Source organism: Bombina bombina, chromosome 6, assembly GCF_027579735.1.
Source record: "Bombina bombina isolate aBomBom1 chromosome 6, aBomBom1.pri, whole genome shotgun sequence".
Lineage (NCBI taxonomy): Eukaryota > Metazoa > Chordata > Amphibia > Anura > Bombinatoridae > Bombina > Bombina bombina.
This window is the reverse complement of record NC_069504.1, coordinates 1,045,919,618-1,045,944,463: the sequence shown is the minus strand read 5'-3', so window position 1 is coordinate 1,045,944,463 and position 24,846 is coordinate 1,045,919,618. Positions and strand designations below refer to the sequence as shown.

Sequence of the window (24,846 nt, the reverse complement as noted above, 5' to 3'; positions counted from 1 at the left end):
CTTACCAGATAAAGTCCTTTCCTTCCTGGCAGGGAGAGTCTACGACCCTGCCCGTTTTTTGGGGGTTTTTTTTGTCGGGCAGCTCCCTTTTTATATTATTCTAGCACATTTATACCATTACGTTTCTCCTACTTTTTCCTTGTTCCATCGGCAGAATGACTGGGGGATGTGGGAAGGGTATTCAAGCCTTTGGCTGGGGTGTGTTTGCCTCCTCCTGGTGACCAGGTGTTGTATTTCCCAACAGTAAGGAATGAAGTTGTGAACTCTCCCTGCCAGGAAGGAAAGGAATTTATCTGGTAAGCATAAATTATGGGGGTGTTTTTACACCCTAGTGCTTAGCCAATTTGACTTTTTTTGCTACCTACATTTAAACCCTATTGTAAGTCAAATTTCAGCAAGTGACCCACACAAATTTATATATTTTTTTTTCAGCGCCCCAGCAGATTCACAATATACCATTTATTATAGTTGGCATTTGTGATAGCTGCAGCAAAAACTGTAAAAAAAAAAAAAAAATATATATATTTTTGCTTAGTTTTTAGTAAATAGTATTGAAAATGCCCAGGTGACCATTGCTGTAACTGTGATCTACTTACTAAATTGTCATCAAGGGTAGCTACATGTGAAATAAGGGCCCATACAGGCTTTTGTGGGTTATACTATACATAAGAGAGGCCCAATTGTGTAGTACAGAAATAGGAAAAAAAATCAAAAGAGAGGGACTTCTCTACTATAAAATAAACTTTTATAAGGGGTCTCTAAACATACCACTTTTTTTTTTATTGTGTTTATCCTTCCCCCGTCCAGTTCCCGTGCACTCTGGATCAGCCCCCTTTGTGATGTCACCAGCACTCCCATGAAACCTGTGAGTGCCGCCCACTAGGCCACCAACAATCCAGTAGCGATGCGCATGATGACAAAGAAAATCGGTCAGGGGTGTACATCTTTGCCCCTGTCCGCTTGACTTCGCGTATTGCTGCCCACATTTACCATTGCACACTGCAACGCCTCCCCCTGCTTGCGTGCAAGCAAGGGTTGTCAATCTACTGGTCAGAAAAGTCTGGGGGATTAACATACGCCACATAGCAGGTGGCAAAGTGGGTTAAGAAGCTTATGCGAACCTGCAGCTGCCAGTGCTTCCACCCGTTGATAAATCTGGGCCTTAGTGTTGGTTGTGAAAGGTGGATCTGTGACTTTAAGGAGAAGGTAAAGGCAAAGAGGAGAAAGTGTAGCATGTATAACTGACATGGGAGGTTAGAAATATGAAATATCTGTTTAAAATGTAGTTGACTCCATGCCCAGACGATGGGAGTGTTTTTTTTTTTTTTTTTTTCTCTTTGCGATGGAATGGGTGCCTTAATACTCTTTCCTGACCTGAGGTAAAATATATTGTAAGCTATAATTACAGTGGTGGGGCACTACTGGTGGCAACTGTAAACTTCTCCATATACAGTCTTTTTTTTAATATCTTGTTTTTAGTGCCAGTCACAATACTATTTATATAGGTCTTGGATATACTGTGGGTTATTTTAATGTTAATATATACACCTGCAAGATTCAATATATATTTAGAATGTATAACTTATACCTTGACCGTATGGTCATGGCTGTGTTGTGACACATAACTTCGCCTTAGAGTCTATATGGTATTTTCGACGCAGGCTGGTTCTGCAACAACATCGTTATTATCTAGGGCTAATATACTTGCAATAACCTAAATGTTATGTTAGTCCAGTGTGTCGCCAGTATATCCCTACTTTCCCCTTGACAACCTATACACCCATAAAGCTTTACTGTTAAACCTTTTTAGCAAGCGAAGGCATTGTATTGATATCAATATGAGAGCATGGACCTTTTGGCCCCACCGTGCCTAGCAAACTATTGGTATGATATGTAGTAATTTCTTTTCTAACTTCCCCCCAGTAGACCACAGCCTCATGAACCGATATATATGGTCATGTCGCTCTATAAGATCTTAACCTGCTTATTAAATTGATACTACCCACCACATTTAGACACTCACCCCCTCCCCCCCCCCCAATCCATAATGTACCTCCTTATTGGGAGAGCTAAATGAGCGGTTTATCTCGCTTATACCGCAACCCTTACCACTCCTCTTATAATTGCAACTCTTACATTTCATAATAAAGCTGACCTTGCTTTTCTCGCTTGAACTAGTAAGATTGGTCAACTTCACTGAAATTTCATTTTTCCCCTACCTAACAAACCTATAGTGCAATAAAATTAAAATCTGAGGTTTTCATAATGAGGTCCATAAGAGGCCTCTTACCTTTTGGGGTAACCTTCCGCTATAGCTGTTTAATATTTTCTGTTTTACGAGGGCCAAGGGGGGCCTCTTAGATAAATAAGAAGGTTCAGAACTTTTATTGGCATTTTTCTTGAATGGTTGTTGTACCTGTTCTTTGTTCTTGCAGCAGCTGAATATGTTTTACGCTTTGTTTAGTATAACTGAGATCACGTGTAATGTCTATCAATCTATAACCTTCGCATTGTAACCTGTCAAAAGCAAATTTAGATTTCTATTGTATACTGCTGCAATTGTGTGTTTGTATGCCAAATTATTACCTCAATAAAAATTATTAAAAAAAAAAAAAAAAAAATGTAGTTGACTCCTTTAGCTAACTCCTTGTATAACTCAACACACTTATGAACTACACGCATGCTACAACTATATGTGTCCTGCCAAGCTGCGAGTATCCAATTAATGGGTAATAGCAGTCACATGGTCATAATTTGCAGAGAGCATAAATTAGACCAGGTAAAACACAAGACCTAAGCAAACAATGGACATGACATGTCTTATCACAAGTGGAAAACGGACACAGGAAAGTTTTTAAGTTAATAAAATGACACACTAAAAAATAAAGATTTTAGACAGAGCAAAGCATTTACACTGGGTTGAAGCAGAGTGAAACACTGGGTATTATCAGGTATTTGTAGAGTGCCAACAGATTCTGCAGCGCTTTAAGCATAGGTGGTATACAAGATAACATTTATAGGGATCACATAGGTAGAGAGCCCTGCCGAGAGTTGGACGGTTGTAGTCTGCCCTTATGAAGGCGATCTACAAACAGCTGGGCACATAGGCTTACATTCTAAGGGGTTCAAGGGGAAAGCAATGGAGTTAGGAAAGGTTAGTGTAGGTTGTATGCATCCCTGAATAGTATAGTCTTTTTAGGGAGCACTTGAAGCTGTTAAAACTAGGGGAGAGTCTTGTAGAGCAAGGCAGAGTTCCACAAGATGGAAGCCAGTCTGGAGAAGTCCTGTAAATGGGAATGTGAGGAGGTAACAAGAGAGGAGGAGAGTAGGAGATCGTGAGCAGAGCGAAGGGGACGGGAGTGAGAGTATCTGACGACAAGGTCTGAAATGTAGGGGGAGTAGTGCAGTTGAGGGCTGTATTGTCCTGAAGTCCTTACATGCCAGAGAATTAAGATTTAGATTTTGAACAAATTCACCAAAGCATCTCTATCATTGCTCTCTAGTATGAAACAGATTGGTCTCTTCACATTTTTAACTCTGCATTTGTTTTTCTTTGCAGCTGATAAAGAAGGAAGGCACAGGGGAGGAATGTCCTATGATTGGGGACAAAGTTAGTGTACATTATACAGGATGGCTATTGGATGGGACTCAGTTTGATTCCAGCAGAGATAGGAAGGACAAATTCACATTTGACCTGGGGAAAGGTATGATGCCAGTGCTCTTTTCATTGCTTTGGACTTGTGAACTAGATCTGGATACATTTAAATTGGGGATAATCTTGTTATTAATGTTGCAGCAATCTTAAAGGACCAGTAAATACCGTAGATTTGCATAATCAATAAATGCATGATAAAAAGGCAACGCAATAGCTCTTCAAATGAGTAGTAGATCTTTTCTTCTTTCTACTGTGCCATCAGCCAATCACAAATACAGGTACATATAATCTGTGAATTCTTGCACATGCTCAGTAGTAGCTGGTGACTCAAAAAGTGTAAATATAAAAAGACTGCATATTTGTTAATGGAAGTAAATTGCTAAGATGTTTAAAATTGCTGCTGTATCTGAATCGTGAACGTTTTATTTAGATCTGTGTCCCTTTTAATTGCTAGTTCCTTCTAACCCTTTCCATTTTTTTTCTGCAGTATATAGTGGCTCCACTCTCTCTCTACCTGGGATAAATTGCGCACACGGCATGTAGTCCATGATCTAGCTTTGTCACGAGATTCACTGGTTACTTGGAATACAGTCGCCATGTCCAGTTGGTGCTGCAGCTTTCTTAAAACAAGGGCGAGCTTGCATATTATTTCTAATAGTCTGTGTGGCACGGCTGCACATTGGCTGGGCTGGCTACAGCAGAAGAAAGGGGGAAAAGGCAGTTTGGCAAAGGGGCAGGCAGCAGAAAGTAACTGTACCAATTACATTCGAGCTACATTAAAAAATAAAGTAAATACTGCAGAAGAAATAAAGGTACTATCCATTTAAAGGGACAATGAAAATTATGTGGATTGGATAGAATGTGTAGTTTTAAACAACTTTCAATTTACTTTCATTATCAAATCTTCTTGGTTCTCTTTCTATCCTTTTGTTAAAAAGTAATCCTAGGTGAGCTCTGGAGGGTGCACATGCCTTAATCCATTTGGCAGTAGTGTTTGCAACATTGTTTATAGTAATGTTATAACTTATACATATTTGCAAACATTGCTGCTATTTAGTCATGTGCATGCTCCTAAGCTTCTATCGGCCTACGCGATGTTATACATAGTTGCAAACATTGCTGACACAGAAAGACATGTGCACGCTCCTCCGCTCCTATCTGCCTTCCTAGATTTACTCTTCAACAAAGGATACTAAGAGAACAAAACACATTTGATAATAATTAAGAATGTTTGCTATAATAATGAGCTACAGGGACGTAGGTCTTATGTGTGGTCTGGTATGGGCATATAATAAATTGAGGCTGTAGGCAAGAGGTCTTATCATGACCACCCAACCTGCTTATCCTGATCACCTACTGTTCGTCCATTATTTTTTGTTGGAGCCCTGGTAACACATGGCAAGGTATCTGAATTTAAAGGGACAGTCAACGCCAGAATTATTATTGTTTAAAAAGATCGATAATCCCTTTATTACCCAACACAGTAATATTAATATACTTTTTAAATATTATCTTTTTGATGGAACAAACAACGTGTGTATTGCCCATTTAAAGGGACAGTAAACACTGAAATTGTAATATAAAAAATGAAAACCGTTGCAATAAACTTTCAATATTTATTTTGCCCTCCTTACCCTGTAATCTTAAAGGACCACTAAACACAGCAGAATATCACAATCCGTAAATGCATAATACAAAGACAATGCTAAAGCTCTTAGTTTTAGTTTAAAATGAGTAGTATGTTTCTTTCTAGCACATTTTCAAGTTAGTTCTATTTTTCCCTCCCACGGCTTCATGTGACAACCATCAGCCTATCACAAAATGCATATACTGTATTTATATTGGTGTGAATCTTGCACATGCTCAGTAGGCGCTGGTGCCTTAGAAAGTGTGCATAGAAACAAGATTGTGCTCATTTTGATAATGGAAGTGAATTGGAGAGTTGTTTAAAATTGTGTGCTCTATCTGAATAATGAAAGTTTCATTTTGACTTGTGTCCCTTTTTAAAGGGAAAGTCTACACCAGAAATTTTAATGTTTCAAAGCTAGATAATGCCTTTATTACCCATTCCCCAGTTTTGCATAACCAACAGTTATATTAATATACTTTTTACCTCTGTGATTACCTAATTGTATCTAAACATATTCTAAAAGCCCCCTGATAACATGACATTTTATTTATTATCTATTGACTTGCATTTTAGCCAATTTAGTGCAGTGTTTGCCACAATCCACAGGCGTGATCACAATGTTATCTATATGGCTCACATGAACTAGTACTCCTCTTTTGTGAAAAGCAAATAAAGCATGTGATAAGAGACAGCCTTCAAGGACTTAGAAATTTTCATATGAGCCTACCTAGGTTTAGCTTTCAAAACGGAATATCAAGAGAACAAAGCACATTTGATGATAAAAGTAAATTGGAAAGTTGCTTAAAATTACATGCCCTATCTGAATCATGAAAGTTTATTTTTGACTAGACTGTCCCTTTTAAGTCTAAAAACAGTGGCATTTCCAGTCTTGAAACCAGAAATAACATATGGCAGAAAAACCAAGTGAACACAACTGTCTATGCAGCCCAATCTTGCAGTTTATTTTATAATTTTTGCCAAACAATGGTGATTTTGTTAACACAACACACAAGGGCAACAGCAAGCCACATCATCTCTATAAAAGGACACTAAAATTAAAATTCCATAATTTTTTTGTTTTTGTTTTTATATATATTTTTTTTACTTACCTATTTACTTTCATGATCAAAATGTGCAAAATCTTTTTGTACGCACACTTTGAGGCACCATCTCCTATGTGCAAGAGTTTACATTATATATGTGTTTGGGATTCACTGATGCGGTCACATGATATAAGGGGCATGGACAATGGAAATAACTGAAATTTCTCCTACATTGGTGTGTACATTGGTGTGTCCGGTCCACGGCTTCATCCTTACTTGTGGGAATATTCTCTTCCCTAACAGGAAATGGCAAAGAGAGCACAGCAAAAGCTGCCCATATAGCTCCCCCTCTGGCTCCGCCCCCCAGTCATTCTCTTTGCCGCTCTGAACAAGTAGCATCTCCACGGGGATGGTAAAGAGTATGTGGCGTTAGTTGTAGTTTTATTTCTTCTATCAAGAGTTCGTTATTTTAAAATAGTGCCGGTTTGTACTATTTACTCTACAACAGAAAGTGATGAAGAGTTCTGTTAAGAGGAGTATGATTTTAGCAACAGTAACTAAAATCCATTGCTGTTACCACGCAGGACTGTTGAAACCAGAGAACTTCAGTTGGGGGGAACAGTTTGCAGACTTTTCTGCTCCAGGTATGACTAGTCTCTTTTCTAACAAGACATAGTAATGCTAGAAGACTGTCATTTTCCCTTATGGGATCGGTAAGCCATTTTCTTAGACTCATAACAGAATGAAGGCTTATAAATGGGCTATATACTTGTTGACACTATTGTGGGCTAAATCGATTGATTTATATAATATTTATATGATTTTTGGAGTGTTTTGTGACTTGGAAACACTTTTGGGAACGTTTTTATTACGCCTGGCAGTTGTTTAGACACCTAATCTAGTCAGGAAGGCCCCTTCACTCTGGTATGCAGAGGGAGGAGGCCTCATTTTCGTGCCTCAGTTGCGCAGTTACTTCTGGAAGCAGTGCATGCAGCTTCATGTGAGAGGGTCCTGTGGCCATAAAAACGAGTTCAAGAAGGCTGGAACAAGGGTAAAAAGAAGCCTGCTGCTGCTACCAAGACAGCATGAAGGGGTAGCCCCCGATCCGGGACCGGATCTAGTAGGGGGCAGACTTTCTCTCTTTGCTCAGGCTTGGGCAAGAGATGTTCCGGATCCCTGGGCACTAGAAATAGTCTCTCAGGGGTATCTTCTAGAGTTCAAGGAACTTCCTCCAAGGGGAAGGTTCCACATGTCTCGCTTATCTTCAGACCAGATAAAGAGACGGGCATTCTTACATTGCGTAGGAGACCTATTAAAGATGGGAGTGATACACCCAGTTCCGACAGCGGAACAAGGTCTGGGTTTGTTTTTTTTTGGTTTTTTTTTTTTATTTAAAAATTTTTTATTGAGGAAAAAGAAAAGGTTTACAGGCACAAACTCAGGTTACAATATACATAATTACACATTTCACATTAAGGGCATAAGAACCTAGATAAGAAATGCAAAAGAAAGTGAAATGCCAAAATACATCCCCCTGTACAGATACTGCCTGTATGATAAAATAGAAAATAACAAATTTAAATCCTCCATTTTCTACCTCCATAACATAAACAAGGTCGCTCTTGGACCGCTAACAAATGCATTATAAAGAGTAGTGGGAGGGTTATATAGATATAAGGCCACTTTTGGACCTTTTAATATGCTAAAGAAATACAGCAATCTTGAAGGTAACATATACTAATAACTTATACGATATATAAGAGGGAGTCATCTTCTATATAGGCACAAGAATAATTATCCCCCAAAAGAGCCAGATTACAAAGGGACAAAATAAAAGGAGGAGGTCACCAGGTGATATAGTCGAGGAATAGCCCCAAAACAGAAAAATGTACTAAACACTAAAAAGGTTTACCTAGAGGAGCATAAAATAACAAGATTATTTCAGTAACATTGATAACATGAAGCATTTCAATGAGGACATCATAAACATTCAACTAGTATAATTGGGTAAAATTAGATAGGGAGGATAGTAACTTCCAGAAAAATGGATAAAACAGCAAACTTATTATGTGGCTTTACGTTAAGGTATGCTCTCTAAGGTCTATTGTAACTCCAAGGAGAGAAAAGGGAAAATGAGCATAGTTAATAGCTATACATTAGACTCACCTAGCGTAGATCTATGGTTACATACAAATATACAAAGCCATCACATAACAGGTTAAAGGAAGGGAGTTTAGCATATGGGGTGGGTGCTCTTGGGTCCTAGTGGAAATACGAGATTACATGTATCTAAGATAATAGAACCGCAAGTGAAAACAAACCCCCATTATTAAACCGCAGCATAACATAGCGCCATGGTATAAAATTGGCTCTGAGTTTAAATTAATGCAGCGATTCACTCTTCCCTACCCACATAGGCAGTCCGAAAATATTTGCAAACATTAATTATCCAGAATTATAAATCAAGCAAGATAGTAAGACATTGCTATGATTAGTGAAAGTCAGTTAGTGTTCTCACATTCTAGTAGGATCAATATAGTCAAGTTTGATGACTCTGTTCGTACATAGGTGACCAGCATTATAAAATGCACTGACTATGGTAGCATGCAAAACTAAAAGAGGGGGGAAAAGGAAACATACCAAATGCATCTGCCAGCTTCCGTGTTACACTAGTACTAATTGATTATAAAACCATACAGTCATAACTAGATTTTGGGTCCTCAGAGAGCAGATTATAAGTGGCTAGGTAAAGGTGTAGCAGCATGGGTAATAAAGTCTTATGGACAGTTATGTCACTTCATAGTATTTCCGTACCGTGTATGCTGCTGGCATCTAGATATAGTAAAAATGATTCATCCTATTCCAACTCTAGACTGAACCCTGGTAGATAACCTCCACTTCCCCCTAGGATCCCTAGCAGTGTCACCAAGTATGAGAGACATCATTCGAAACCATAGCTCAAACTCCCCAATGATTAGGGATAAATACCATCTGTGAGAGTCTCCGGTGGATCCTGACCTCCACTGGCCTGTCACCGCATGAGTCATCCAAAATTGGCTGCGTGTCCCCGTAAACTTAACAGGCTTCTTAAATGGCCAGAAGTGAGTGGCCGCATCTCTCCACACATAGGACCATACGTGGTCACATACAAATTCGGGCATGGAGTCGGTCAGTAGGAGCGTAGTAAAATTCTGTGACCTCCACATTTGCCGCTCCGTACCGTCTGCTCTCTGCGTCTCCGTCAGGTTCTCTGCGAGGTTTGGGATATGGGCTGCCGTGGTAGGTAAGAATTGATGCATGGGTAAAAGGCTACATATACCCGAGACTCGAACCGCCATGGTGCCGTTCCTCTCCAAGCCCTTCCAACTCTTAACCGCTCCAAGTTTATGGTCTCCTTTAGGGTCTTGACAAAACAACTCCCTGGTAGATTTTCCCTGGGTTAAGGGTTTCATTGCCTCCTTTATAGTGTTGCGCATTTGGAATTCAAACTGATCCAGCAAAGTCTGTAGCGCTTGATATATCTCATCCATAGCTGGATTCAGTTTTGCTGCTCTCTGTTAGATCAATGATAGGAAGAAGCTATTTCCATGTAGTTTCAAACGCTGCGTTTTCATGTAGCAAGACAGCTCGTAAGGCTGTTACTCCTGAGATATCAGGATTTAGGGAGGGTAAGTGAGGAGTCAGGTCTATTACTAGGCCTCTGCTGCGTACCTCACTTATTCCAGTCTGCTTGGCTGGAATTCAAAAGAAAAAAAACATGAGTCCGTTCTTTAGACATTAAACTACAAATCAATTGCAATTTAGGGCTTGAGTTATATGCTTGTGAAGCGATAGACAGCAGATCTCTCAGCTCCAGAATTCAGCTTATGTTAAAAGCAGCCATCTTGGTCGGTGTTCGGACCCGCCCCCCAAGGTCTGGGGTTTTACTCAAACCTGTTTGTAGTTCCCAAAAAAAAAGAGTGAACTTTCAGGCCAATTCTAAACAAATTCCTCAGAGTTCCATCATTCAAAATGGAAACCATTTGAACGATTTTACCAACAATCCAGGAGGGTCAATACATGACTACCGTGGACTTAAAGGATGCATACCTACATATTCCTATCCACAAAGATCATCATCAGTTCCTAAGGTTCGCCTTTCTGGACAAACATTACCAGTTCATGGCTCTTCCGTTCGGTTTAGCCACTGCTCCCAGAATTTTCACAAAGGTGCTAGGATCCCTGCTAGCGGTTCTAAGACCGAGGGGCATTGCGGTGGCACCTTACTTAGATGACATCCTAATCCAAGCGTCGTCCCTTTCCAGATCAAGGGCTCATACAGACATTGTATTAGAGACACTAAGGTGCGGCGTTCCTGGCAGCGTCTGCGGGCTCAGCGAGACAACCGGAAGTGACGCCGGTTTCAGTATAGTCCTTCCATAGAGAGCCAACAGAGTGCCGTAGCAGTGGCGAAACCCAGCCACTATGTAGGTATAGGAAAAAGAGAAGATGCAGGCACTACTGTGGATAGCTTAAAAACAATGAGTCTTTATTTGAAAAGCCATTAAAAAATTAAACAGCTACAACCGCTGTAAAGACATGAGTAAAGGTACAAAAATCGACAGAGGCAAGGCAGGGTAGAAAAATAGACATAGAAAATTGTCTGACTAGTTTCGAGTACGGACTGTACTCTTATTCATAGACATTGTATTAGCCTTTCTCAGGTCTCACGGGTGGAAGGTGAACGTAGAAAAGAGTTCCCTGTCCCCGTCTACAAGGGTTCCCTTTCTGGGAACAATAATAGATTCTGTAGAAATGAAGATCTTTCTGACAGAGGTCAGAAAATTAAAACTTCTAAACGCTTGTCAAGTTCTTCAATCTATTCCTCAGCCTTCCATAGCTCAGTGCATGGAGGTAATAGGACTAATGGTTGCAGCAATGGACGTGGTCCCTTTTGCTCGAATTCATCTAAGACCATTGCAACTGTGCATTCTCAAACAGTGGAATGGGGATTATGCAGACTTGTCTCCCCAGATTCAAGTAGACAAGGTAACCAGAGACTCGCTCCGCTGGTGGTTGACTCAGGATCACCTGTCTCAGGGAATGAGTTTCCGCAGACCAGAGTGGGTCATCGTCACGACCGACGCCAGTCTCTTAGGCTGGGGCGCGGTCTGGGACTCCCTGAAAGCTCAGGGTCTATGGTCTCGGGAAGAGTCTCTTCTCCCGATAAACATTTTAGAACTGAGAGCGATATTCAATGCACTCCTGATCTGGCCTCACCTAGCGAAGGCCAGATTCATAAGATTTCAGTCGGACAACATGACGACTGTATCGTACATCATTAATCAGGGGGGAACAAGGAGTTCCTTGGCGATGAGAGAGGTATCCAAGATCATCAAATGGGCGGAGGATCACTCCTGCCACCTATCTGCAATCCACATCCCAGGAGTAGACAACTGGGAGGCGGATTATTTGAGTTGTCAGACTTTCCATCCGGGGGAGTGGGAGCTCCACCCGGAGGTCTTTGCCCAGTTAACTCAACTATGGGGCACTCCGGATATGGATCTGATGACGTCTCGTCAGAACTTCAAAGTTCCTCGATACGGGTCCAGATCCAGGGATCCCAGGGCGACACTAGTGGATGCATTAGTGGCACCTTGGTCGTTCAATCTAGCTTGTGTTTCCACCGTTCCCTCTCCTTCCCAGGCTGGTAGCCAGGATCAAACAGGAGAAGGCCTCGGTGATCCTAATAGCTCCTGCGTGGCCACGCAGGACTTGGTATGCAGACCTGGTGAATATGTCATCGGCTCCACCATGGAAGCTACCTTTGAGACAGGATCTTCTAGTACAAGGTCCATTCGAACATCCAAATCTAGTCTCTCTGCAACTGACTGCTTGGAAATTGAACGCTTGATTCTATCTAAGCGTGGGTTTTCAGATTCAGTTATAGATACTCTGGTTCAAGCCAGAAAGCCTGTGACTAGGAAGATTTACCATAAGATATGGCACAAATATATCCGTTGGTGCGAATCCAAAGGTTTTTCTTGGAGTAAAATCAAAATTCCTAGGATTCTTTCCTTTCTCCAAGAGGGTTTGGAGAAAGGTCTTTCAGCTAGTTCTCTAAAGGGACAGATATCTGCTCTGTCTGTCTTGTTGCACAAACGTCTGGCAGCCGTGCCAGATGTACAGGCGTTAGTCAGAATCAAGCCTGTTTACAGACCTATGACTCCTCCATGGAGTCTAAATCTAGTTCTTTCAGTTCTTCAAGGGGTTCCGTTTGAACCTTTGCATTCCATAGATATTAAGTTACTATCTTGGAAAGTTCTGTTTTTAGTTGCTATTTCTTCTGCCAGAAGAGTTTCTGAATTATCTGCTTTGCAGTGTACTTCTCCCTATCTGGTATTTCATGCAGATTAGGTAGTTTTACGTACCAAACCTGGTTTTCTTCCAAAAGTAGTTTCCAACAGGAATATTAACCAAGAAATAGTTGTTCCTTCCCTATGTCCGAATCCAGTTTCAAAGAAGGAACGTTTGTTACACAACCTAGATGTGGTCCGTGCTTTAAAATTCTATTTAGAAGCAACAAAGGATTTCATACAAACATCATCTTCGTTTGTCGTTTATTCTGGTAAGAGGAGAGGGCAGAAAGCTACTGCTACCTCTCTTTCTTTTTGGCTGAAAAGCATCATCCGATTGGCTTATGAGACTGCCGGACGGCAGCCTCCTGAACGAATTACAGCTCACTCGACTAGAGCTGTGGCTTCCACATGGGCCTTCAAGAACGAGGCTTCTGTTGATCAGATCTGTAAGGCAGCGACTTGGTCTTCTCTGCATACTTTTGCCAAATTTTACAAATTCGATACTTATGCTTCTTCGGAGGCTGTTTTTGGGAGAAAGGTTTTGCAAGCCGTGGTGCCTTCAGTTTAGGTAACCTGACTTGCTCCCTCCCTTCATCCGTGTCCTAAAGCTTTGGTATTGGTTCCCACAAGTAAGGATGAAGCCGTGGACTGGACACACCAATGTAGGAGAAAACAGAATTTATGTTTACCTGATAAATTTCTTTCTCCTACGGTGTGTCCGGTCCACGGCCCACCCTGGCTTTTAGTCAGGTTTAAAAAATTTTATTCCATACACTACAGTCACCACGGCACCCTATAGTTTCTCCTTTTTCTCCTAACAGTCGGTCGAATGACTGGGGGGCGGAGCCAGAGGGGGAGCTATATGGGCAGCTTTTGCTGTGCTCTCTTTGCCATTTCCTGTTAGGGAAGAGAATATTCCCACAAGTAAGGATGAAGCCGTGGACCGGACACACCGTAGGAGAAAGAAATTTATCAGGTAAACATAAATTCTGTTTTGTCAGAAAAAAAATCTGCTGGTCATTTAAAATTCAGAGTAGGTGTTATTTCATTGTGGTGTTTTTAAAAAAAAAAATGTATTATGCACTTGCTGATTCCAATTCTATAAATTTTTAATGACCCTTTAAGCGGAGACTTTTTTTTTTTTTTTTTTTTTTTTATATGGAAATTAGTGGTTGTAGTTTAACCAATTAAAAAAACAATTGCTGCAAACAAGGTGTTAATATTTTCTAATACTATTCACGCTCTGCTGATATGTTAATCTCTCTGAGGGCTGCAGAAACATACAAGGTGTTTACTGGTTCTCAATTTCTTTTTACACATGCCTCTTACCTTCTATTTCTTTGTATCTGTCTCTTTCACAGGACAAGTTATCAAGGCATGGGACATTGCTGTGGCAACTATGAAAATTGGAGAGATTTGTCAAATTATTTGTAAACCAGAGTATGCCTATGGGGCTTCAGGCAGTCCTCCTAAAATCCCACCCAATGCTGTGTTGGTTTTTGAGGTGAGACATAATGTAAAACGGAGTCAGATTTCCTCCCATAGTTACCCACCATGTATATCTAATTTGCATAAAAAAGACCTCCTTGTTTGTCTCCTGTTCCAGTGTGACTTGTGATTTTTACCTTATGTACTTAGTACCTTATTTTTCCCATTCTTTTTTTCATAAATGTTTTGTAGATGATCCAATTATATTGCCCATCTGGGAGTGTTTTTGTAACCATGTGTAGTTTTGCTTATTTGTTAATAACATTGTGCTGACTCCTAGCCAAGCCCCAAAGTGTCAGATGTTGACCCAGGTCTGCAGACTCCACCTGCTCCTGTTTGTCTTAAGCAGGGGTATCAAGCTTCATTTATCTAGGTGCCACTGGCAAAGTGTTCTTCTCCCGTGGAGGCCGCTTATATAGAGTGAGTGCTCTAATACAGGATATACTAGGAACTGGAAGTGACATTTACCCAAGTAGTAGCGTAGGGTGGGATTTGTATCCCACTACGGACATACACAGTCATCTATTTCTTGTGAATGCCAAGTAAAGTGATCAGACTTGAACTGTATAACAGAGTAAAAAGGGCATTTATCAAAGCAGTGCATTGTGGGAGTCTACACTGGACAATGCATGGGAGCCAGGGCCTGTACTTTAAAGTTTAAACCACTGGTCTAAAGGGTCTTTTACAAAAAAAGAAATTTAATTTTTATTGAGGTAGCAATAACACTTCATACAACAGGTTGAACAGACTTTCGAGATATAGTTCAGGATTTCAACAAAAGTGAGGGTCACATTAAAGTGGAAAATACATGGCAACCTGAGTAAGCGGCTCCTCGTTTTATTTTTTAGCGCATGAAAGTTCTAGAGTGCCAACGATGACTGCCAGGACTACTGGTGGGTCCACACACTTGACATACAAAGGAGGGCACACAAATTAACGTCTGCTAGAATAACTTAGAATCATATACGAGAAAAGCTCATAAATCTGGTGCATCTAGACAGTCTTCAAGTAACTAGGAATGTAAAACAAGATTGTAGTGACATACAATCTGCAAAAAACATAGACATAAACACAATAACATTTCTGTGTTGAGGTCCGAAGAGCCTTTTTACAAATATATGAAACAAGAAAAAGGAGACAGGGAGAGAAAAAAAAGGGGGAGGGGGGGGGCTTCGAGGGGGTGTTGGGATGGATGAGGGCAAATTGCGGTGACAATATCGAGGTAAAGCTATACCTTATGTATGACTGCTTAAGTCTAGAGCTCCTACCCTGACTGCACTTCAGTCCGCTGGTTTTCATCCCATGGGATCCAGATTGAACAGTAAAAGTCAGTACGTCCTTCTACTCTTAAAGAGTACTCTTCCATTCTCTGGATGTAGACAAGAATGTCTAGGACCATTGGTAGGGGGATAGGAGTATCTTTTGTCCACTGTCTGGCTATTGCTAATTTAGTAGCGAGAAGAATGGAGATACAAAGGGCCCTGGCTGGTTTTTGTAATTTCTGTAGTAAAAAAAAAAGAGCAGTATCACTAGTTAAATGCTGTACCAATTGTAGCTGGAGCAGTAAATCCACAATCTGGGACCAAACTAAGTCTAGTTTATGACGACCCCATCATATATGTAAATGAGTGCCTCTCTGGCCACAACCCCTCCAGCAATCGGCTTATCTCTGCGAAAAAATTCGGTCCAACCTGTTTGGGACCCAATGCCATCTAAGTAATAATTTTCAAATAGGTTAGAGCAGCGAACTGAGAGTTTCGTATCTTGAATAGCTCGCTGCCAAATTTCGTCCTGATGCACTACTCCCAAATCTTTCTCCCAGTCCCTCACGACATAAGATTTAGAGAATGAGGAACAGTTGAGTAAAAGTTTGTAATGACAGGACAAAGAACCACGTACAGGTTTGCCTGCAATCCTTCTACTTTCCCATTGTGTAAGGGTCCTAATGCCAGTTTTGGGGAACCCCCAGGATAATAGCAATGATGTCAGTCTAAGATATTCAAATTGGAGATCCCAAGGAAATTCAGTCTAAAGGGTCTTTTCATATAGAGGGGGTGGGGCTGTCTGCTCTTCTAGCTTCTAAGTCATTTTCTGATTAATGCATGTGTATTTAGGAAATCAGGATTCTCTGAGGTCAACACCCGGTGTGCACAAACATACATAACTTGGGAAAGGGGGGCTAAGCTGGCTTAGACTATTTTCAGAGCCCCTGCATAGTTTGTCGTGGAATGTCTCTTCCTGTTGTGTTCCTGGCTTACATAAAGACTAAGGGGCCTATTTATTATGTGTCTGTCCAACATCATCCGATCAGCGGAATCGCGGATCGCTGAATGTGAACTGCTGGTGGAACGCTGCCCCCTGCAGATTCGCGGCCAATCGGCCACTAGCAGGGGGGTGTCAATCAACCCGATCGGGTTGAATTGCAGTGATGTCTGCATCCTCAGAGCAGGCGGACAGGTTATGGAGTAGCGGTCTTTAGACCGCTGCTTCATAACTGGTGTTTCTGGCGAGCCTCAGGGCTGGCCAGAAACACGGGCCCTCAAGCTCCATACGGAGCTTGATAGGCCCCTAAACTTATGATTGGTGAATTTAGCACATTTTTCAGAGTGTCTCATACTCACCAGGTTTTTACCTTGTGTGTTCCACTTTTTCACATTTTTATTGTTCTCATTTGCTTTTAATTTATATCATCCATACACCAAGCACCCTTAAAGGGATGGTAAATTAGGGCGTTTAAAAAAAAAACAAACGCTAAGATTTACCATCACTAAAAAGAAACTATAGTTTCTTTCATTAGTTACTAAAAAACGGGTGCTAAACCTACTCTTTCTGTTCCGCGGCAGTTCGCTAATGTCAGAGCCTCAAGCTGCCCACGGCACAGCGCTCTTTACCAATGAAGTGACGTTTCCACATCTAAACCGATAGCCGTGCTAGGATATTAGATGACATGCACGGCTATTGTGGTCACCTACATCACCACAAGTTATTTCGAAGGGTTTCAAGAAAAAAAGCCTCTACTCTCATCCAAAAACGAGCTAAAAAATCTTCAGTTTGTCAGATACTACTGGAACTTCAAATGGGATTGGGTTCTTTGGTCAAATGTTACCAAAATAGAGCTTTTCGGCAATAAACAGACGGGTTTGGCACACACAGAGAAGTAGCCATATGGAAAAGTACAGCACCTTATGCCCACAGTTAAATATGGTGGTAGTTCTTTAATGTTTTGGGACTGTTTTTCTGCCAGAAGGCCTGTACATTTTGTTAGGATGCATGGCATCATGGGCTATATCAAATATCAATTCACACCACACTTCTAGCTCACATGGTGCACACTTATGTTACACATTTCAAATACTGTTTGCTTCATTGATATCTGTCATTCTAGGTGGAGCTTTTTGACTTTCAAGGTGAAGACCTCTCTGGGGAAGATGATGGCGGAATCATACGAAGGATTAGAGTTAAAGGCGAAGGCTACTCCAGGCCCAATGGTGGGGCTATAGTGGAGTGTAAGTATCCTGAAATGCAGTATAGCCATATGTTCTAAGGAATAAACATAATGAAATCACATAGTACTATGTTAACAGCACAATATGTGAACATTACTTTGTTAAAGGAACATCAAAGTCAACATTTATTCTCTCTGTAAAATGTTTAATTAAGGAAAATACAGCAACATTTGTAATATACATTCATTTATTTTACCAGCCTTTGCTGTAAAATGCGTCTTAAAGGCTTATTCCACTTTCTCCCAGAAAAGTGGGAGTGCCTCCTTCATATATAAGTGTAGGGAAAATGTATATCTGCCACATTCTACAAAGGGATTGGTTAGTTCAGATTCCAAGTACATTCACATCTGCCCTTATTTGGCCACAGGAAAGGAGACCAGGAATATTAAAAGGCCATCATAGTTAAAAAAAAAAATTACATGCTTTGACTCTTTAAAGACTGAAACTTTAACACTGGCTACCCTGCAATTTTATGTGGTTAACCCCAGAACTGGGTTAAACACACAGTTAAATTACCACTCTAGCCGTGAAGAACTGCCGATCCTGAGCAGATACGGCCGGTAAGCCATTTAGCAGAGGTAGTTGAGTGACCCAGCTGTGCATCTGCCGCTGCTAATTTGGTCAGCAGCAGTTTTGATTTGGAACCGGCAGTTATTATCTCCCCTGCGGTACTTTAAAGGGATATGGGACCCCAATTTTTTCTTTTTATGATTCAGATAGAGCGTGCGATTTTTAAACAGCTTTCAAATTTTACTTCTATTAATTTCTCTTGGTTATCTTAATATCGTTTGTTGAAAAGCAGGGATGTATGCTTAGGAGCTGGCCCATTTCTAGAACACTATATGACAGCACTCTCTTCAGCACAGAATTATCATGGGAACAAAGCAAATTTGATAATAAAAGTAAATTTGAAACTTTTTAAAAAGGTATGCTTTGTCTGAATCACAAAAGAAAAATGTGGTTTCATATCCTTTTAACTATGTGCTTTTAACAACATTGCAAGGTTGCTAGGTTTGAAATTACTCGCTGAAAAAAATTACAGCATGTAATTTTTCTGCTATTGTGACCCAGGTTTTTTAAAAAAAAGAGTATACCAGAACTGCTCTTGATTTTGTAAATTAACAAAATTACAATGTTAAAGGGCCATTAAAGTCAAAGTAAAAGTTTCATGATTGATGAAGCATGCAATTTAAAAATAAAAAATAAAAAAAATCCTAATATAATTCCGTTATCAAAACATGCACTCTTTCAGAGGCTCCAGCTCCTACTGAGCATGTGTAAAAGTTCACATTCTATAAGTATATGCATTTTGTGATTGGCTGATGTCTGTCACATGATTAAGGGGGAGGGAAAATTGGAATAAGATGAACCTGAAAGAGGAGGGACAAAATAGCCCCCTTGTTCTGCTACTTAGCCATGCTCCTACTACCTAATTATGTGCCTGGACTGGCCAATGAAATGACCCTGGTCCCACCCATATCCCCATTATTAATTGGTTGATGGAACCTCCACTGCACCACCTATTTCATGTTTTGTTTTGGCATGTTGGGTTTCCCCAATCACATATGACTTGCAAATACATTTCTTTCTAATGACACAATGAGTCCACGGATCATCATTAATTACTGTTGGGAATATCACTCCTGCCCAGCAGGAGGCGGCAAAGAGCACCACAGCAAAGCTGTTAAATATCTCCTCCCTTCCCTCCCACCCCAGTCATTCTCTTTGCCTACATTAGAGCAAGGAAATGGTAATATTAGGTGTTTGATAAGATTCTTCAATCAAGAGTTTATTATTTTTTGTTGGTTAAATAACACAAGCTTGTGTTGTTTGTTCTGATAGGGTGTAGCCGTAGTTCACATCAGTCTCTTCAGTAGAGCAGTTGTGGTTTTAAAGCAATGGGAACTTGTGGGACATAATTCTCACTGCGCCTCCCATATATCTAATGCTGCCCTAATACTGAAAGTCTGAATAAGATTACTCAGACTTTATCGTTGTTTTTCCACAGGTCTATGTGAGGGTGAGCTGCCTTACTGCCGGGCAGATTTCTAAGGTAAGCGCTAAGTTTATTTTCTGGGGTATATACACAGGAAAATCTGCACTTTATTATATATAAGGACACAAAGGTTATCCTTGAGTGTGAGGACATGTTATAAGTGCAGTTACAGCAGGCACTGGGGACATGGAGATGTGGCTCATAGGTTAGGTGCATTTTCACAACTCCCGACAGCTTTATTTTTACAGTCATTACCTGCCCGGGAGGTTTAACTTTGATACGCCCACGATGGGCGGAGCTAAGACGCGACAATGTTTGCTTGAGTATTCTCTGCTACGTTATGTGATGCAGTAGAAAAGCCTCACATTCTGTTCTAAAGTGTCTTAAAAGAGTCCGGACGCCTACTAGTTGTGAATTATTCGATCCGGTGGCAGACAGGCACCTCAACAGAGCTTAACTGGTGCTGATACTGAAGTAGTATCTTTCAGGTTTAAGCTAGATCACCTCCGTCTGTTAATTTAGGAGTTTTTTAGCTACTCTGGACGACAGCGACACCACAGTCGTAGTTAATCCTAAGAAATCCAGTAAGCTAAACAAATATTTTGATGTACCTTTCATGGTGGAGGTTTTTCCTGTACCAGATTGAGCTTCTGAGATCATTGCTAAGGAATGGGAGAGACTGGGTATCCCTTTTTCTCCATCTCCTATATTTAAAAAGATGTTTACCCATAGCGGACTCTATCAAGGTGTCTTGGCAGACGGTACCCAGGGTGGAATGGGCAATTTCCACGCTAGCCAAGAGAACTACTATTCCCATAGAGGGTAGTTGTTCCTCAAGGATCCTATGGATAAGAAGTTAGAGGGGTTGCTCAAGAAAATGTACGTACACCGAGGTTTACAATGGTAACCTGCGGTTTGTATTGCTACTATCACTAGTGCGGCAGCATACTGGTTTCATGCGTTGTCTGCTTCTATTCGGACAGACACTCCCTTCGAAGAATTCCAGTATAGGATAATCACCCTTAAGTGGCTCAACTCCTTTATTACAGTTGCTTCCCTTCAGGTTATTAAGCTGGGAGCTAAGATTTCAGGCTTTGCCAAATTGGCCCGCAGAGCTTTATGGTTAAAATCTTGGTCTGCGGATGTGTCATCTAAGTCTAAAACCTTTGGCGATTCCTTACAAGGGAAAAGACCTTGTTTGGGCCTGGTTTGACAGAGATAATTTCTGATATTATGGGAGGTAGGGGTCATTCCTCCCTCAGGATAAGAGAAATAAATAAAAAGGACGTCTGAGTAATTTTCGACATTTCAAGGGAAATCCTTCCACTCCCTCCTCCGTGCAGGAGCAGTCCAAGCCTTCCTGGAGGCCCAATCAGTCTTGGAACAAGGGAAAGCAATCCAAGAAGCCTGCTGTTGAGTCAGACAGCATGAGGACCTGCCCCCAATCTGGGACCGAATCGTGTGGGGGGCAGGCAGTCTTTTCTTCTTCGCTCAGGCTTGGATTTGAGATGTTCAAGATCCCTGGGCGGTGGACATTGTGTCCCAGGGATACAAACTAGAGTTCAAGACCTTTCCTCCCAGGGGCAGGTTTCTGCTTTCAGGATTATCTGTAGACCAGATAAGAAGAGAGGCGTTCTTAGACTGTGTACGGGACCTCTCCAACCTGGGAGTGATACTTCCTATTTCAAATGCATGAACGGGGTCTGGGGTTCTATTCCAATCTGTTCGTGGTTCCCAAAGAGGAGGGAACCTTCAGACCAAATTTAGATCTCAAGAGTTTAAACAAGTTTCTCAGAGTGCCGCACTTCAAGATGGAAGCTTTTCGTTCCATTCTTCCTTTGGTCCAAGAGGGTCAATTTATGACCACAGTGGATTTAAGGGACTCATTCATACCTGCATGTTCCCATCCATCAACAAGCAAGATCACACATGGAAATGGTGTTATCTTTCCTATGGTCTCACGAATGGAAGGTGAATTTGGAAAAAATTCCAACTACAAGGGTAGTTTTCTTGGGAACCATAATAGAATTTTTTTTCTGCCAAATGTCAGGAAATCAAAGATTTTTGATTCTTGCCTAGCATTTCAGTCCTCTCCTTCCCATCAGTGGCTCAGTACATGGAGGTAATTGGGCTGATGGTAGCGGCAATGGACATCATCCCATTTACTCGTTTCCATCTCAGACCTCTGCATTTAAGCATACTCAGGCAGTGGAATGGAGATTATACGGATCTGTCTCCGCGATTGCAGCTGGAGCAGGAGACAAGAGATTTTGGTTGTCTCGGGATCATCTCTCCCAGGGAACCTGCTTCCGCAGACCTTCCTGGGTGATTGTGACAACAGATGCCAGCCTTCTGAGACTAGGGAACATGGACTCGGTCGGAGTCTGTTCTGCCCATAAACATTCTGAAATTGAGAGCAATCTTCAATGCTCTCCTGACCTGGCCTCAGTTGGCTTCGGCCCGGTCGGACAATATAACCTCAATGGCTTACATCAACAGTCAGGGAGGAAGTCGGAGTTCGTTGGCCATGACAGAGGTAGCCAAGATCAGTGGGTGGAAACCCACAATGGCTGTCGGAATTTCAGTCTCGCATACCTATTTCCTCTGTTTGCTTTTCTTCATCGACTCATGGCTCGAATCAAGCAGGAGAGGGCATCGGTGATCCTCATTGCACCGGCGTGGCCTCGCAGGATTTGGTATGCAGTCCTGGTGGACATGTCATCTTTTCCACCTTGGAGACTTCCTTTGAGGAAGGACCTTCTACTTCAAGGACCCTTCTTTCATCCAAATCTAGTTTCTCTGTAGCTGACTACTTGAAGATGAACGCTTGATTGTATCCAAGCGTAGATTTTCAGAATCGGTCATTGTGATCATGATCCAGGCTCGTAAACCTGTGACTAGGAAAATTTACCATAAGATATTTATACTGGTGTGAATTCAAGGGCTACTCTTCGAGTAGAGTTTGGATTCCTAGAATTATATCCTTTCTCCAAGAAAGTTTGGAGAAAGGATTTTCGGCAAGTTCCCTAAAGGGTTAAATATCTGCCTTGTCTATTTTGTTACATAAACGTCTGGTGGACCTCCCAGACGTACAATCGTTTGGTCTGGATCAGGCCTATATTCGAACCAGTTACTCCTTCTTGGAGTCTTATTTGGTTTTTAAAGTTCTTCAAGGGGATCCGTTTGAGGCGCTGTTTTCCTTAGATATTAAGTTATTATCTTGGAAAGTTTTTGTTTCTTGTTGCTGTTTCATCTGCTCGTAGAGTTTTCAGAGTTCTTGGCATTACAGTATGAGTCTCCTTACCTTATTTTTTTTTATCGGATAAGGTGGGTTTACGTACTAAATTAGGGTTTCTCCCTAAAGTAGTTTCAGACCGGAACATTAATCAGGAGATTGTTGTTCTTTCTTTGTGTCCTAATCCTTCTTTTCAGGAGGAATGGCTTCTACACTATCTGGACGTGGTATGTGTACTAAGATTCTTGTTACAGGCGACTAATGATTTTTGTCAGTCTTCTGTTTAACGTAATGGACAGAAAGCTACGACTACTTCTTTTTCTTTGTGGCTGAAGAGTATCATTTGCTTTGCCTATGAAACTGCTGGACAGCAGCCTCCCGAGGGAGTAACTGCTCTGGATCAGTAAGGTTCTAACTTTAACTGTGTGAGCATAAACATTTGTACAACATTAAGAAAACAAAGTTGAAATGTGTTCCAAATGACAAAAAATACAACTAACTTTTTTCTTTCTTGATTCAGACAGAACATAGTTGTTGTTTTTTCTAACAACTTTACAATTTACTTCTATTGGCAAAATTACTTAATTCTTTTGGTATCCTTTGTTAAAAAGCATACCTAGATAGGCTCATGAGCAGCAATGTACTACTGGGAGCTAGCTGAGTACATCTAGTGAGCCAATGACAAGAGCAATATGTCTCCACCAATTAGCAGCTAGTTCCCAGTAAGGCATTGCTGCTCCTTAGCATACAAAGGAAAGCTTTTAAAACAAAGGATACCAAGCATGAAGCAAATTAGATAATAGAATTGAATTGGAAATATGTTTAAAATAGCATGCTGTATCTGAATCATGAAAGTTATAAATATTTATTTTACTGTCCCATTAATGACTTCCTTGGTTTATATGTTGTTGTTTTTTACAAACAAAATAGCTTCTAGCAGTGTTCGTTTTATAGGCAATACCACATACCTGATAAGATTAGTATAAGCGTGGGACATTACTGTAGGATAATATAGTGGTACATGTTTTTAACTGATCTGCCACTATGTTGCACACTTAGGCTCCACGTGTAACAAATTTATATGCTGTGCCATTCTGTTAAATACACATATAGAAATGTATGTTGAAAATGGCTAATATAGTTTAACGTAGCATAAAGTAGCCTCATTTGTAGTAACCTTATATATATGTGAATAACAAGCATGTACATAGGACTATCAGTTATTCTATTCTACAATATCTTTGTTCTTGTATATATTGACAGTGTATTTGAGGGGTACACATGCTGAACGAGTATTTGATGAAAGGGACTTGCAGTTTGAAGTAGGAGAAGGAGAAAGCCTTGGGATCCCACCTGGTGTAGAGAAAGCTGTACAGCAGATGGAGAAGGGTGAAGAAGCAGTGCTGTATCTGAAGCCGAAGTAAGTCAGTACTATATAATACTAAGCAGTAAGAAATACAGGATATTGTAAGTGCGCTCAGAGCACTACAATCTTTGCAGCTAGTGCTGGGAAGAAATTCAGCATTAATCGTTTGCAGATCGAATATTACCCCATAACATTGAGTCTTATGAGGATCTGCATTTTGATCATACATGCAACAGTACAGTCTATGCACAGTGCCGTCCACTAATATTGGCACCCTTGGTAAATATGAGCAAAGAAGGCTGTGAAAAGTTGCCTTTATTGTTTAACCTTTTGATCTTTTGTTAACAAAATACACAAGAATACATTGCTCTCATTGATATTAAACAAATGCAAACACAACACATGAATTCATATGAGAAAAATATATTTGAAGTATATTCACATTAAAAAAAAAAAAAAATATATATATATATATATATATATATATATATATATATATATATATATATATATATATATATATATATATATATATATATATATATATTTATATTATACCTGGGTGACTAGGAACAGGGATTTGTTCAAC

At 40.6% G+C, this 24,846-nt stretch overlaps 1 protein-coding gene across 1 annotated transcript in view; it reads left to right on the top strand.

The window, feature by feature from the left end:
• Nucleotides 1-24,846, top strand: part of FKBP4 (FKBP prolyl isomerase 4) — a 121,029-nt gene that overhangs the window by 7,913 nt on the left and 88,270 nt on the right. Inside the window, exons 2-5 of the mRNA XM_053718815.1 lie at nt 3,560-3,704; nt 14,028-14,170; nt 17,540-17,660; nt 24,155-24,311. Coding sequence (XP_053574790.1) covers nt 3,560-3,704; nt 14,028-14,170; nt 17,540-17,660; nt 24,155-24,311 — 566 coding nt within the window. The remainder of the gene's footprint in view (nt 1-3,559; nt 3,705-14,027; nt 14,171-17,539; nt 17,661-24,154; nt 24,312-24,846) is intronic.